General features: G+C 40.9%; 1 protein-coding gene across 9 annotated transcripts in view; it reads right to left on the bottom strand.

Moving 5' to 3' along the window:
* The window catches only part of PTPRM (protein tyrosine phosphatase receptor type M), a 691,593-nt gene that overhangs the window by 373,864 nt on the left and 300,142 nt on the right, over window positions 1-17,587 (bottom strand). For all 9 annotated transcript variants that reach the window (XM_054018880.1, XM_054018881.1, XM_054018883.1 and 6 more), the window contains exon 7: window positions 5,413-5,706. In XM_054018880.1, the coding sequence (XP_053874855.1) occupies window positions 5,413-5,706 (294 nt within the window). The remainder of the gene's footprint in view (window positions 1-5,412; window positions 5,707-17,587) is intronic.

Here is a 17,587-nt window from a genome sequence, read left to right as displayed (position 1 = left end):
GGCGGGGCAGTACTGCTGCTCCATGATCACAGACAGGAGGGAGGAAGATTTTTTTCCTCCTCACCTTCGCGCTTTCCAACAGCATCTTCCCAGCACCCAAATAATTTCCCCCACACTGGTAAGGAAGTGTGGATTTTTACCTTAAAGCACAGAACAGCAACAGAAAATACAAAGTGGATAATTTAGCATTTTTTTTAAATGAGAATTTTTTGTGTAAATCAGAATGAATTCTTCTTGCATTCACTATTCGTTTGTAAAAGAAGCCCCAAGCCCTTATCCTCCAAAAAGGGAGAGAAAATGCTGCCTAGAAACCCCATAACCTGCTAACTGGTGGAATGCTTACTCTCGTTTCCTGTTTCTTAACCAGAGCAAATTTACCCTCTTTTAAACTATCTGGCTTATCAGCATGGAACTTTCATATGTTGCTGACCTTCTGGGACATCAACTTTATGGGATTCATTTCAAACAGATGACCGAAAACCTTAAATAGTTCTTTAGGGTTGTTCCTTTTTGTTGTTTCAAATGTAGTCAATACACAGAATCTATATGGCAGAATGCTAAAGAAACAAGATCTAATATATGCTCAAGTTGCTATGTAATGATTATGTGCCTTGTTTATTTAAGTATTTGATGGTAATTAGGATTTCTTTGCTGTTTTATGGGAGATACTGTATGTTAACACTTTTTAAAACAAACATGTAAAAAAGTAAATTAAAACAAATTATGTATAAATAATATTATAGCCGTGGACCCCAAAAAAGCATGTAGTCAAGGAAGGGATAACAGATAGCATGCATTTTAATACCCAAGTACAGTAACTCCTCACTTCACATTGTAGTTATGTACCTGAAAAATGCAACTTTAAGCGAAACGATGTTAAGCAAATCCAATTTCCCCATAAGAATTAATGTAAATGAGGGGGTTACATTCCAGGGAAATTTTTTTCACCAGACAAGAGACTATATAGACACACACACACACAAAGTTTTAAACAAAAAAATTAATACTGGTACACAGTGATGATGATTGTGAAGCTTGGTTGAGGTGGAGGAGTCAGAGGGTGGGATATTTCCGAGGAATGCCTTACTGCTAAATGATGAATTAGCAATTGGCTGAACCCTCAAAGGTTAACTCTCACACTCTACTGTACAAGGCAGCAGGAAAGGAGGGAGGGCAGACAGCAGGGCCGGCGCTTCCACTAGGCGCCTAGGGTGGCAGGATTTGGGGGGCTGCATTTTGCCACCCTCGGCAGAAATTCGGCGGCAGGGGTCCTTCCGCTCTGGGTCTTTGGCAGAAATTCGGCGGCGGGTCCTTCACTCACTCCGGGACCTGCCGCCGAAGTGCCCCGAAGACGCGGAGCGGAAGGACCCCCCCGCCAACGAATGCTCAGAGGAGGAGCACTGTCACCTAGGGCGGCAAAAACCCTCCTGCCGCGTGCGTGTGCGTGTGCGTGTGTGTGTGTGTGTGTGTGTGTGTGTGTGTGTGTGAGAGAGAGATGTGCATTTCCCCTTTAAGTATGAAGAGTGGGGTCAGAAGTACACTGCCTTGTTAATCAGATCAGCAAGCTGAGACTGGATAAGACTGCAGCTGCTGCTGCCTGGAAGCTCCCTCTGTCGTTTGTCCCCCCTGCTCTATGGAAGATGTGGTAAGCGAGGTGCAGGAGCAGGGGGGAGGGGGACACCCTGACATTTCCCCCTCTCTTCCTCCCCCCCCCCCACAGCAAGCAGGAGTCTCCGGGAGCAGCTCCAAGGCAGAGGACAGGAGCAGCACATGGCAGTGGTGGGAGGGACAGCTGCAATTGCTAGCCTGCTGGGCAACTGCTGCACAGGGAACTTAGGGGAGCGAGGAGCTGATAAGGAGAGCTGATAGGAAGGCTGTCGGTCCACTCCGGTTCCAACCACCTACCAGCTAGCTCCAACGGGCTGCTCTTCCTGCAAGCAGTGGACAAAGCAGGCGGCTGCCAAATGACATTAGAAGGAAGCATTGCACAACTTTAAACAAGCCGGGCCAACTTTAAGTGAGGAGTTACTGTACAATGGGGGGGCAATGTTAGTGGCCATATATTTTGCTTTATTATGTACTGGTATTTTGAGGAAATTCACTATACTTTGCCTTATTTAAATTTCCTCAACACTGTGATATGGGCACAAAACTAATGTTAATTCTCATGGCAATAATAATTGGCCCACATTCCATATATGTATAGGGTGTGTGTGTGTGTGTGTGTGTGTGTGTGTGTGTGTGTGTGTGTGTGTGTGTGTGTGTGTGTGTGTGTGTGTGTGTGTGTGTGTGTGTAGAGAGAGAAAGCACGAGAATAATCAGTGATGTACAGTATAACAGAAGTGTTCTCATAAATAATATAGTTGGTGCTTTCTTAGCAGCAGCCACCATTTCACCCATGTCAAATTTTTGGAGTGTGGTGGCTTATGATTTAAAGTTTTAAACTCCAAACTGACCCCTGCAGGTTTTGGTGCCAGGTCAGACCCAAAACTAACAAGGGCCTTTTTTTCTGGATCTGATTCAAATGTAGAAAGCTTGAGCAAGAAATTAAAGAGATTTCAGTGCCACCACCCTGCACCCTAGCCATTGCTCTTCTCCAATCTGAACTCCAAGGCACCGCCTAACCCTAATCCAAGTCCAAACATCATCTCTTCAACCCACTTGACAGAAAAATCATCTGCATTTATATTATGTTTCATCACAAGGAAACAAAGCACTTTTCAAAGCATACCACTACTGCTCCACTGTGGATGATACTGCAAACTTTGGAGAGATTTCTTTATTTTCTTTCCATTCTATTTATAGATGCTTTTATTTACTAGAGCTAGAGACAGCACTTGTCTATTATAAGTCCCCGAAATCTCATTCTGCCAAAATAAAAACATAGTTCAAGCACTTTGGAGAACTATTATGATTATTGAATGTCTAACATGCTGCTTCAAGTCTCAAAGTAGTACTCTGGACCCAAAGGGAACAGGCAAGCAGCATACAATTATTAAAGCAATTACAAAGATACAATGATTCTTCTCTTAAAAGCCTCCTGTATTATTCATTTTATGGTCCACATTTGAGAATGGCATAATTTCACTCCTACCCAGTTTAATTAATTTGTTATTAGTTTATCAGCATCTCTTTTTTAACCCCTTGAGCCAGTTATTAGCATGTCGCTCACTAGTAGTTAACCAACAACTACTACACCTTCAAAGCAGTGTCTCCAGACATAAAAAAGGCAATTTGTGGAGCTAGATTTAATACTGTCATTCATATTTTTAATTTTTCACTCAGCTTCCACTTTATGCATTTCATTTGAGAAAGGAATGCAGTAGGTTAATGGTTAGCTTAATGAAATCACAAATAATAGGGATATATTACAATAGTTTACCTGATAGAAACTCTTTCAGTGAATATTTTATGTGAATGGGTGTTTGTCTTAATGCTCCATAATACCTACCACTGAAATGACAGCAGAAAACACAGGATGATTTACATGTAATTAAAGTTCTGTATTCTCCATGTAACTCTCTGGGTAATAATTCTCACTAACTCATCTGACACTATGGTGTCTACTCATAGAAGCAGGAAATCAAAATATAAAGAAAAATAGATTAGTTTTAAAGTACTTAGAGTGAGCCTGAAAAGAGTATATATAACTTGGAAAGATAATTATGTTTTATTCACTTAGGAAAGACATCTTAAAGTAGAGGCCCTTGTTAAAGGAACTCTGTAATGGATTTTATGCCAAAATATTTATTGTCCTAAAATTATTATATTCTAATGAGGAAAATCTTGGAGATCAGAAATACAGAGATACTTTGTGTTGCCTTTTTAGTCCTTTTTTGGGGGAAGGAGAAGGAGGGAGTGGGATTGTAAAAAAAAAAAAAAAAAAAACACCGTAAACATTCTAAGCAAAAAAACATACAAACCAACAAATACACACACAAAAAACAACAAATCAGCCACTATTTAGAATATAGTTTGGAGACAATAGCATATTACTAGGAAGCTGAAAAAGTCACTATGTCTACATTTGACATCACATACAGAATAATCTGCACATTGTTGGATACTGTCTCTATTTGTAATACATTGTTTAATCACTTGCTGGTGCCTGGACAGTTATGTGAGAAGTACCTATCACCGAAGTCCAATAGAGATTTGCCTAGTTATTTTCTGTATCTTTAAAAAAAGACCAAGATATACATCAACTCTTTGAAGACTAGTATAAATTAATTCATACCAGTGGTTTCATTTCCTTTTCTTCAGGAGTTTTTCTTTCCGTCTCCTCCTGCCAGCTTTACTGTAGTGAGGGGGATTCAAAATTTTTGGGGAGAAATTCACATTAAAAATTTAAAGCCCATCGCATTGTATGTCCTTCTCTCCTCCTTCATCTCCAGTGTTAGTGGAGACTCAGAATGATCTATGTCTAGGCCAAACTCAAATGGGCCACTATACTTTTATATGCAAATCTGCATGTATCCCAGTTCATATGAAACAAACGTGTGCGCAAATCAAATTTGTTTACTATAATTCATGTTCTGAAAGGGAAATCTGATTCTCAAAATCTGTCCCCATAGTCTTAACTTCACCCTAGAAAACGCCTCAATTTTTAAAACAAATGTTTAAGTCTCATAAAAAATGACAATGAAAATGCTGACATCAAAAATATTTTGTATCTCACTATCCTTCATTTATTCTTCCTACAGCTGAATAGCAAATAAATAACAATGCTAATATCACTGCTACTTTTCTACAGGATTATTATACAATTGTATTTCTACTATAGCCCTGCTTTGTATCCATTTACAAGCACATCAGCACCACTGATTACCACTTAACAATATAAGAGCCAAACTCTCTATACAACAACATAAATCACTGTATCTCATTTAACAAAAGGACCCACTGACAGCCATCTAAGAAAGCAGCCCTTAGTTAAATCCCATATATTAATGGAGACACAACAATAAATGTATTTGCTATTATGAAGTCTATTTTTCCACATCATCAACAGACTTATGAATCTGCTACTGACGCCAAAAAATAGCTTGTAATGTGAGCTCAGAAAATAACGGATAAAAGCTAGCATTGATGCAGGTAGGATATCATGAAATGAAGGAAGCCCAACAATGTGCTGTACATCAGGAAAGTCTGCTGCTTTGAAACTGCGCTGTATTCTGCATTAATTATTGCCAGTCACGAACAGGTATGATTTAATGTACCATGACTCCGTAGGTTGGCTTCAAGGTCACCATTCGCAAAAGCTAAATGGTTTATACTTATAAGTATTCTGGACTTAGTTTCTGCGTCATGCAAGTTCAAGTGACATTACAGTGACACTTGTTAGTAAAGTAGCCTGCTGGTTTCAACCCAAGCAAACTGTTTAAAATTTTCTGGCTTCCTTCTGGTACTCACCAGCACATTTTGTCCTTGTTTTGAGAGCTGGTCCTGGGGATCCGGTACCTCCTTCACCCGGTCTTGTAAGCAGCACACTGATTTCATATTCTGTATCAGGATCCAGGTGCCCGATTTTGTAGCTTGTGGAGTCTACTGGCTGTCTGTCATACCAGCTTCCACTTGAAGTGCGATACTCTACCTCCCTCTCAATGATCGGCCCATCCCCATTGATGGAATTAGCATTCAACTGTATCCATAAGTAGGTTGCACCAACTGAAGACAACTGAGGTGGCGCAATGGGAACAGGTGGCTCTATAACAAAAAAATTTGTAAAAAGTTATTTCTACTTCCAAAACATTCAAACAACAATCTTCACTAAACCATATCTGAAAGTCTGCCTTAAAAATACCAAAGAAACATAAATATAAGAGATGATCAACAATGTCAGAGTTACCTATTTATTGTGTAAGGATAAATCACTACATATAAACTCTGTTACTCAAAGATCTGGTAAATGTACTTTTTCATGTTATGTTATTGAAAGGTTTTAACATATAGACTCCATTTATATAAACATCCCAAACAGTTTGAAATTATTTTACCTATACACCAAATGTTAACTGTATGCATTTCCTGCATCTTTTCACTTGCAATTTAAAAGGGAGATGAACCCAAGTTCATATGTTAAGACATCTCTCTCTATGTGTAACCTGTGACTTGTATTCAAAAGTAATATTTTTAATTAAAATGGATATTTGAGTCCATTTCTGATGGCAGCCATCTTGCTGAATTGTGATATCATTTGTGATGAAAAGGAAATGAGAATATTTATTTTCAAAACAATTTAGTTTGTGCTTCTCCCCATGTAAACTTTCAGACTTCTGAGCTGAGCAGAGTGGATGAATTGTTCATTCGGGTTCAGTATCCTGCACTTTTCTATCTAATATGATGCAGTGTTGTCTGAGCAAGCCCAGAGCTGTGAACTAGGAATCTCTGACCCCTTCTCTTATTCTGACTCTACCTTGCATAATGACCTTGGGCAAATCATTTTATCCTAGTTTCCCTAACTGCAAAAGGGAGATAATACCACCTCATATACCAAATGTGTGTGAGGTGGGGAACAGTTTGTTTTCAAAATACTTTAAAAAAAGTTTGTTACTGTGTACTAGTACTAAGCAGATATATAGCACTTTCCATTTTCAAACTAAGTGCCGTGTATACTTGATCATAAGCCACTTCATTTATAAGCCGACCCCCCCAAGACGGATAAGTAACGATGGAATTTTTTTTATGACCCATTCATAAGCCGACCCTATAATTCAGGGGTCAGCAAACTTTGGCTCCCGGGCCATCAGGATAAGCTGCTGGCGGGCCGAGACAGTTTGTTTACCTCAAGCGTCTGCAGGCACAGAGGTAAACCTAGTAAATAAAGTGTCCCAGCCTGCCAGCGGCTTACCCTGATGGGCCGGGACAGAAATGGGTGGGGAAATTTGGGGGAAGGGGGCAGAAGCTGGGGTTCAGGGGAGTAACCTCTGTAACCACCCCCCACATGACCCCACTTCTAGCCTGGGGCCCCCACACTCTCTTCATCCCATCCCTTCCCACCTTAGCTGGGGCAGGCCAGGTGAGGATGTCTATGGCCTGGCCAGAGCTGCTCCGGCAGGCTGGGCGGCACGGCCACTGCCTGCCAGCCCCGGAGCTGCAGCTGCTTCGGAGGCTGGGGGAGAGCAGTGTGGCCAGAAGAGGAGAGACTCTGGCCCCGCCTCTTCCCTTCTGGCTCTGCTGCCTCTTCTTGCTCCATCTGTTGTGGGGAGGGACTGTGTCCCACCTCTCCCTCTCTATACCCGTTCATAAGCTGACCCCCTTCTCTGATGCTTCCCTTTTTTACTAAAAAAAATTCAGCTTATGAACAAGTATATACGGTAACTGCTATAATTTCTGGCTGCCATCTCTCATATGAAAGGTAAATTATGATGCATTCATTTTTTTTCTACACAAAACACAATCAGTCTGAGTCACCACTAAGTTACTCCACTGATTTCAACTGGGCTACCAGGGTAAAACAGTGGCTAATCGGGTTCACTGGAATGGAATCATGCCAGTGTAACAGAGGAGAATTTGGCCCAGCATACTTAAGCCATGAAGAGCAAGCAGGTTTTTGTTTTTTCTTATTCTGTGTACAGTAGCCTAAACAAAGAAGAGTAAATGCTTGTTCTCCCACAACAGTTTCAGTTCTATATGATGTTGTGATGAACATTTGCTAATATGTTAATGTATCACTTAAAATAAAGAGGCTGTGTGCGAGTCCCTCTCAAGGGTTTCTGATTGGCCTCAAAGTGGAAGCTTAAGTGAGGGAGGGAAAGGGATAAACAGAGGGTGAGGATGAGGTTGTAAGGAATGCAGTGAAACATTTATGATTTCCTGACTATTTAAGCTGGTCAAGATCCTGTTTTAACTCTGTGCTTGTCTATACTACAAAATTAGGTCGACTTAAGCTAGATTGACCCATAGCCACCGCAGTAATTAAATTGGCTTTTGGTGTCCACACTACCCTCCTTCCGCCGGTGATGCACATCCTCACCGGGAGCGCTTGCACCGACTGAAGTGGGGTATTCTGGAGCACTGACAGCTGGAGTGTGGGGCACTGACAGCTGCACAGGGCTTACAGCTGGAGACCCTCTCCCCCAGGGCTGACAGCCTGAGCTGGTGCAGGGTTCAATTGCAGAGCAGGGGAGCTTACCAGCAGTGAAACTGACATTCTTTTCAGTTTCATGGCTGCTGATATTTCACATTTTGTGTCCAGCTGACACCAGGCTCACAGCTGGAGCACCCTCACCCCAGGTCTGACAGTCTGAGCCAGAGACAAAACGTCAAGAATGTCAATTTCTCTGCTGAAAAGCTCCCTGTTGTGAAATTGAGGCCCACGCAGGGCTCACAGCTTGGGCTGTTAGCGTTGGTAGAGAGGGGCTCCAGCTGTCAGCCCCATATGCGGCTGACAGCCAACAAGTGATGTAAGTAGTGCAGTGTCTACACAGACACTGCATCACCCTAACTACATTGACCTAAGCATTACGCTGCCCATGGAGGTGGAGTTATTAAGTCAATGTAGTGGGTGACTTATATCGGAGGGATCACCACTGTAGTGTAGACACTGACAGAGTTAGCTTGATGTGAGCTGTCTTATGTCAACCTAACTCTGTAATGTAGATGAGACCTCGATAACAAACATGGACTTCTCTTACAAAAAGTAGGATAAGTATACTTAATTTATTACTGAAGAACACGTGATGTACACTAAGTATAAGTAAAGTCTATTTTCTCCTATGGACAGAGAAGCAATAGATCTATATTATACCTTTATTGGAAAATAAACCCAATAAATTTTTAACCCCTATTTTACATGCTACTGCTAGGCCTAGATCTGTGCAAAAACAATGACAGCACTTGGATAGTAAATGCCATGCTGAAGTATGACATTACATAATGGGCAGATAAACGATACATTACCTATTTTCACCTTAATGAGATATTCCCACTGATTCCCAAAGGAAAAACATGGTAAAACTAGACAACAGTCCAAAAGGTCTCCAAAGATGCTTACAAATTATTACCACTTAGTACAGACACACAAATCCAGTTTAAAATATAGTGGTAAATTACTACATGTAGAGTACATCAACATCCTATAAACTTTTAATTTTTATCAAGAAAAACTATATTATATGTCAGCATCAATATAGGACAAAATCTAGCTTCAGCTTCTGGGGATTAGAAATTTAGTGTACTTTTATTGACATTATTATTTCTGAAATATATAACTATGGCTTCCTGCAGAAAATGTATATCTTTAAATAGTTTTGACTTAATTCAAAATGATTAAGCATCAATTTAAATGATTAGACTCCTTCTTGAACCAGGACGTGAAATGGAACTTTTTATAGAGCATTCTAAGCCATTTATGTAGCCATGCTGAAAGAACAGTTAATTACTTTCGAGTTTCAAATGCTAGTAATGGCTGTTCAACTGCCATCAAAATGCAAACTCAGGAGTAAGGTCATAAAGGTCAGTAGTTACACCAATTCATTTAAAGTCTTACAAGTATTTGAAATAGACATTATTTTATTGCTTTTTCATCCCCTGGAGTATTTTTTCATTCCCCTATGACCAAAGTACAAAATAGGTTAAATTCAGTTGTGTGGTTCCAGCAAAAGCCTGCACATATCACGATTTTACTCTGAAGGTAATCTTCCAGCTAAAGGTTGAACACGTATAAAACGAACCTATCATCATACATATTGCACTTATATTTAACTGACAATTGGCTAAAAAAATAAGGGTCCTGAAGTTAAGTATATACTGTAATAGAAAAAAAATGAAGTTTTAGAGGATACTGTAATGAAAGATAAATGGCTATATTATTTCTGCATATGTTAAAATGTTAAACATTATATAATAAACTGATAATGACCATCGTTTTACCCAAGTTATTCCTTCATATAGTTTAGCTTTTCCTCCTTTTCACTAGACGGGGTGTTTCTATGTATGACAATGAAGAGTTTGGATCAATTGTTCAATTAAGTACCAGACTCTGCATATGTTATAGTTGGCAGCAGCATGCTTTTTTCCCTTGGAGGCAATTTTAGTGGTGGCCATCAAATAGGGTCTCACTAAATATCCTAATTATTTTCTCATCTATATTACCCCAGCCCTCTAGATACAGGTGCACTATATCTTAATTTGAAAATAGTTGGCTTAACCAAAATGATACATTTTTAAATGGCTGTAGTAATTATGTATATTTAAGCTACACTTTAATTTATTTTGTGGGGTGTGGGGAGTTTGCAGGTAGCAATACCAGGTCAATAAAACTGTTTAAGTTAGAAAAAGTTATTTCTCACTCAACTCTTATGGATGTAAAGTAAACCAAGCTATTCGATACTGCAACACCCTTTTCAGTTTGGCTTTTAAAATTACGGTAAATATCAATACAGCCCGATAAAGAAAGTTTGTTTCTTCGTGGAGCAGATTTAGTGCTTAACAACTCTGGACATGAGAACAGTTGGGGAATTCCAGTGGTGTGAGGGTGATGGGGCATGTCCATATAAGAAGAGGAAACACTCTCCTGTTACAGCACCGGAAGTTAATGTCCATTGATGGCAGATCAATGGAAAGCTTTAGATAGATGCTATAATGGTGGCCAACACCAATGGACCAATTAAAGTAAAAATGAGAACAAAAATAGTACACCCAAAATGAAAAGTAGCCTTTTGCTTATGCTAAAGGAGTTACATGCAAGAAAGTAAAATATTAAATACATGCATAAATATGGACTTTTTATACACACACACACACACACACACACACACACACACACACACACAGAGAGAGAGAGAGCGCGCAATCCGAATATCACTGTTCTGCAGCCAAAATGCTTCTGAAATAAATGTAGTCAAACTTTACTAATTCTGGGTCACTGAGAACGAAAATTGAGATGCTTAAAATTGTTGATTGGCTCTAGTTTTCAGGATATGCTATTGGGTCAGTATATACGACCCTTGACTTGGGAATGGCGGAGGATAAGTGAGTTATAAAGGGAAGAGATCTCAATTTAAACCAGAAATGACTAAAATACATCTTTGACTAGATCGATGAATAAATCTAGGACTAGGTTTGGACAGTACTTGCTTTTTAGACAAAACAATGACTGATGCAATCTGAAGCTGGTATTGCATCATACATGATATGAACTGCATCATGTTATTCCTAGAAGTCATGGATGATGCAATCATAATGAAGCTTACATCACTCTGCTGAACAAATTGCCCTATATCAGCTCTAGAAATCATACAGTGTCATGCTCTCTTATTTGTCAGTGTTTGATTTTGCAAAGGGACACATTTCTGTTTAGTCAAAGTGAGCAGAGATGCCTCGTACTTGTGTGAACAGTGCAGATAACTTCTGCTATGTTTGTGGTGAAGTGACTTTTGCATCACAAAAGTGCAGTATAACCACTATGGTTAAGAAAGCCTATCACCTTTATTTTGGCTGCAAAATTGGAGATCAGGACAAGAGGTGGGCCCCACACATATGCTGCAACACTTGTGCAACAAATCTTCGCCAGCGGTTGAACAGGAAAAGGAAACCTATGCCTTTTGCAGTGCCAATGTTTTGGAGAGAGCCAACAGATCATACCAGCAATTGTTACTTCTGCATGGTGCCTCCAGTTGGGAAAGGTGTGTCAAAGAAGAAAAGCGGACTGTGAATAGGACTAAACTATGTACATAATAGTTTTTTGCATTTGTTTCATAATAAATTTTATTTATATAACCCTTTTGCTGATTTTTAAAGTGTTACATAAACAGGACAGATGAAATATTATCATGTAAAGCAACCATAAACACATGAAAAGACCTAGGTTTACAATTTGTGATTAAAACTCTACTATCTACACAATATACATAGACATAAAATGTAAAAACTTAAATATCTTAGAAACAGTAGCCAATCAGTTGTTTTAATTGTCATATTTGAATTCAGCACATCAAAATACATAATAAATAGCACATTTTATCTCTGAAGCAGACGACTTCTCAAAAATTGTAGACCAGTGTATTTAGGCTGCCTTACACTTTAATTATAAAATTCTCCTGAACATTTTTGGAAGCACCTCCCTGGTTTTCCATAAGGACTTGAAATTTGGCAGGGAGAATAGCCTTGGAATCAGAGTTGCCTTTTCTGTCCTCATGAAAATTTGTTCAGATTTAAATGAGTTACACACTGTCAAAACCAGACATGTCCCGTCTGTTGATTATTTAGTAGAGCTTGTTCCAGGATTGCAAGATATCTGACTTCATAGCAGTCATGCTTTTGTGTTAAGAGACGCTGTTACTACCCAGTATGGAATCTTGCACATTCTGGAGCTTAAGCAGGGTTTTTAAAAATAAAAATAAAAAAATAAATAGCAACTAGTTGAAGATACTCAAAGATTTGGAATTTCAGAGTTCGTTCCATCAAGGTGATTCAGAAGGTAGAGAGCAAGTGAGGTGGTCAAAGCTACATGACAGATATATTCCCACTGAGCCCTGCAATTTTTCACCTTCATCACAGGATCGTAGAAACATAGGCTGGAAGAGACCACAAGAGGCAATCTAGTCCTAAGCACTAAGGCAGGATTAAGTATACCTAGACCATCCCTGAGAGATATTTGTCTAATCTGGTCTTAAAAACCTCCAATGATGGGAATTCTACAACCTCCCTGGGTATCCTGTTCCAGTGCTTAACTATTCTTATTGTTAAGGAAAAGCTTTCTAATTCCTAACCTAAATCTCCCTTGCTGCAAACTAAGCTGATTACTTCTTGTCCTACCCTCAGAAGAAATGGATAACAATTGGTCACCATCCTTCTTGTAGCAATCTTTTACATATTTGTAGACTGTTATGTCCCCCTCAGCCTTCTCTTCTTGAGACGAAACATTCCCAGTTCTTTCAACCTTTTCTCACAGGTCATGTTTTCCAAACCTCTTATTTTTATTGCTCTCCTCTGGACTCTCTCCAATTTCTCCACATCTTTCTTGAAGTGTGTGGCCCATAACTAGACACAATACTTCAGCTGAGGTCTCACCAAATGTCAAGTCCCTCTCTGAAGCATGGAGGTGCTACAGCTTTTCGAAGAAAAAGGTCACCAGAATTTTTTCAACATGGGCAAAACAATGTATTTTTCCCTGGCCTCATTCTCAAAAATTATTCAACTGTGGTATTTTAAATTTTCCAGAAAAATACAGCTCAAAGTGTCATGGCTGGTTCGTGGGCGGCTGGTTCGTGGGCAGCCAGCCCCAATAGTCATAGCCAGAATGCGCAGTCACAAGACAGGAGTCAAGAGCTGGCTGTGTCAGAATACCGGGAGGTCAGAAGCAGATGACAAACTGGAGATCAGAACCATGAGGCGAGAATGAGGCCAGGTCAGATTTACGACAGGTGCTGGGGGTGCTGCAGCACCCCTGGCTTGAAGTGGATTCCATTGAAGTGGTTTGGTTCAATGGCTCTCAGCACCTCCATTATACAAATTGTTCCGGTGTCCCTGGTCTACCAAGTGGTGAGAGGCAGGAGACAAACTGGAGGTTGGGATGCCAGGAGTGAAGCTATGTTGGGATACCAGGAAATCAAGCCAGGGAAGCAGGAATGGCTAGAGTGTCGCAGGAATGGGTAGCAGGAGCAGGAAGCAAAAGGGGCACAGTCCAGAGCAGAGTGCAGCCCAGTTGTTTGATCAGCTTCCTGTTCCTGTCAGTGGTTTAAATAGGGCCAGTGACCAGTCAGCTGCTCTGGGACTCCACCAATAGGACCTTGGAGCAGAGTTATCATCAAGCTATAGGCTGCCAGTTGGAGGACTGGAGCATAGGTCCAGGTTCGAGACCCAGGGGTCATTACATCACCCTCTCCTCTAGGACATGGATCCAGGTTTCTCAGGGTAGCTCTCGTGGAAGGCCCAAACCAGGGCAGAAGCGTGAACGTGAAAGTTCTCACCTGGCTCCCAAGCATTCCTCTGGGCCATAATCTTCCTAATCAATCAGGTACCATAATTTTCCTTGCTTGATCTTACAGTCAAGGACTTTGTGAACAATGTATTCCTCTTGACCTGTACTTGTAACAATGGGGGTGGTGGTTGGGCTCTGTGGGGAAATGTGTTCTTAGTGTATGGTTTAGAAGTGAGACATGGAATATGGGGTGGACTCTGTGGGCTCAAGAGGAGCTCTAAAGTGACCATGTTGTTTTGTAGCCAAATCCGGTACAGGCCAAGGAACTGGCAGTCTGGTTTCCGAGACTGTTTGACTACAGAGGAGTTCTGTTGGAAGCCATACTTTTTGCCCTATGAAGTAGGAGATGGAGACCTGTTGTCCATACACTTTTTGTATTCCCCCCTTGACCTTGTCAAGTTGTCCCTTCACATTCTCTTGGATGTAATGGATGTGTTGTACTAGGTAGATGCATTGGGGGAGGATGAGGGTAGTCGTGGGTGGAATTGGGGGTGGTACCCGTAGTTGATAAAGAAGGGGCTGTGGCCTGCAGATACATAGTCCACCTTACTGTACAAAAACTCTGCACAGAATAATGGTGAAGACCAGTCATCCTGGTAATGACTGATGTAGCATCGTAAGTATTTGAGGATCTCGTTAATTCTTTCCATTTAGCTGGTCAATTGAGGATGGTAGGCAGAAGACAGGTGCGCACAAATAAATGCAGGGCCTCATGCCAGAAGCAGGCAGTAAAGTGTGGCACCCAGTCATAGGTGATGTGATCCAGGAGCCCATGAAGACAGATGATGTTGTATGATTATCTGTTCTGTTCATTCCCTCTGAAGCACCTGGCCTTGGCCACTGTCGGAAGACAGGATACTGGGCTAGATGGACCTTTGATCTGACCCAGTATGGTCACTCTTATGTTCAAAGCTGTTATTGATTTAGGGTCTTGGTCCTGCGTTCTTATGATTGGTAAACACTTGGACTGAATTGAGGGCCCCTTCCAACTAGTGTCACCACTTTTGGAAGGGGTCTTAATGGCCAGGAGCTTCTTGTCCAAGATCTCATAGTTTTGATCAGCAGGGGGTAAGCATCCTTGTGTAGTAGTCAATAAGGTGCAGCATTAGCTTGCGTCCATGCCTTTGGAAGAGGACTATCCCATTTGCCATACTAGAGGCATCAGCTTCTACAACAAAAGCTTGTGTTATGTCTGGGTGAGCCAATACTGTAGTGGAGAAAGCAAGCTTCAACTCCTGAAATACATCCTAGGCCTTAGGCACCCAATGGAACTTGGTATTTTTCCAGAATAGGAGCCTCCGGTAGAAGTTTGCAAAGCCTAAAAACTGTGGTAGGTCACACATATTGTGGGGGCATGCCCTCTTGCAGACAGGCTGAACTTTGCATGGATCTATCTTGATTCTTTCTGGGGACAGGATGAAACCCAGGAACTCAGTTGAGGTCTGATCAAATGCGTACTTCTCAAATTTAGCATAGAGACCATGTTGTTATAGTCTCTCCAGAACTGTGTGGACCTGAGTGGCATTTTGGTTCAGATAGATAATATATTGATCTTCTCAGACTAAGTATACCACCATGAACTGGTCCAGTAGGTCTCATAGCACATTGTTCATTAAGTCTTGGATCCACTCTAAGGCATTAGTCAGTCCAAATGGCATCACTAAATATTCAACATGGCCATAAGGCTCCAAGAGGTTGTCCCTTTCAGACACAGAAGTAATTCTAAACTCCCCAGAGATCCAGTTTTGTGAATATGTGAGCAGCCCCCACACGGCCCAACAACTCTGGAATCAAGAGTTGCAGGTAATGGTTCTAGATTGCTGATTCCTGAGCCTAAATCAGATAACACAGAGGCAGAGGCTGACATCCCTCTTTGTAGTTGTTAAACTGGTATGGAAATTTTTAGCTCAAAATTTTAACATTTGGCAAAGTTATAAGCAACTGAAGACAGGGTCTTATGTTGGAAAGTGTCAGGCAGTGCTACCAGCTCTCCTTATATGGGCGACAGGTAGAGAGAAAAACAGACACAGGCAGGCAAGCAAATAAAGAGAATATAAACAGTTAGATATACTTAAGCATTCTCTATTTCGCAACTGTTGACACCCTTGATGACAAGTTTTTAATAATTTCTTAAATCTTGCCCTGGTCTCAAAATGATCTTGCTCTCAATTTTGGAACACACTTTTTCTTCTAAAGGGCCAAAACACATTCAATTCTATTCAAGGTGCTAAATCTTCCATTTGACAAGATGCAGAAATAAGAGCCACTGACGGTACAGATGGCTGCCCTTACTTAAAAACCTAACAAACCTCCTTCTAACCAGTCTGACACCTACATTTACCTTGTTTGAACTCAATAACCAGTTCGTATTCTAATAATCTGATGCCCTTCTCAGAAAGGTTCATTCTGTTCTCCTAAATTTAATCTATATTGGATCTGACTACTATTAGAAAAGTTCAACCCATGGACCATATATAGAAGACTAATTTACTTTACCAAATACATTTAATCAATTCCACCCCACTCTTTTCCTTTTTGTTCAGTGTTTGATTATTTTTATGTCACCTATTAGAAAAGAGCTGCTGTTTTTTACAATAAGCAGGTGATCTGACAAGACCAATTTCATGGCTCACATTAGACAGAGATAAAGTGACATTTCAATCCAATTCCCTGACAAAGAGATGAGGATATTGTGTAGTCTGAACACACAGAATGACAAGTCACTGACTTTGTTCAGTCTTTTCCATCAGAATAAACAGTTAGGTAAATTGAAAAGTTTCCTTTTAGGATTCTCTTAAATGAAGCAGTCGATACTTTTATTCACTTTCATATAAAAGACAGAAGATGTACGAACAACAGTCTGTCTTTTCTTCTCGATGTGTGGAGACCTGATACATTATTTAACGGCAATCTTTTTGTTCACTAACCAGGCAATATTCATATTTACCATAATAATAATAATAATAATAATGTACAACAATAACATACCATTGGGGGTTAATTGATAGCTCCTTAATGGCTTCCCCCACCCCATATACTAAAAGCAGGGGTCGTCAACCTCGGACACCTGCCACGTCGGCAGGTTCGGCTGATCGCGGCTCCCACTGGCCGCGGTTTGCCGTCCCAGATCAATGGGGGCTGCGGGATGTGCTGGCCGCAGCTCCCATTGGCCTGGGACGGCGAACTGTGGCCAGTGCGAGCCGCGATCGGCCGAACCTGCCGACACGGCAGGTAAACAAACTGGCCCAGCCCACCAAGGTGCTTACCCTGGTGAGCTGCGTGCGAGAGGTTGCCGACTCTTGTACTAAAGGCTATGTTACACCCATCCCTGCTCAGATACACAAGTTTAGGGTATAGATACAATGAGCTTTCCACTCTCTATGTCCCCATTCATCCACCAAATAAAATTTTAGTTTCTTTGGAGGTGAAAGGAAAGAAAGACGATAAGTCAGTCTTCAGTCCCAGGCCCTCTTCTTGTCTGATAGGTATGGAGTTGTCAGTCAGAGAGATGTAACACATTTAGGTGGTGTGGAGCTTTCTAAAACATATCAGTTAATGGCATATCAGTCAGACAAGAACTGACCCCACCCCATTTTAGCTGTTGGGTTCCTGTTCACTATCTATAGCATTTGGCCTTATATGTGACTACTCCCTTTAGAAAGT

Source organism: Malaclemys terrapin, chromosome 2 (assembly GCF_027887155.1).
Source record: "Malaclemys terrapin pileata isolate rMalTer1 chromosome 2, rMalTer1.hap1, whole genome shotgun sequence".
NCBI classification, from domain to species: Eukaryota; Metazoa; Chordata; order Testudines; family Emydidae; genus Malaclemys; species Malaclemys terrapin.
This window is presented reverse-complemented; position numbering and strand designations above follow the sequence as displayed.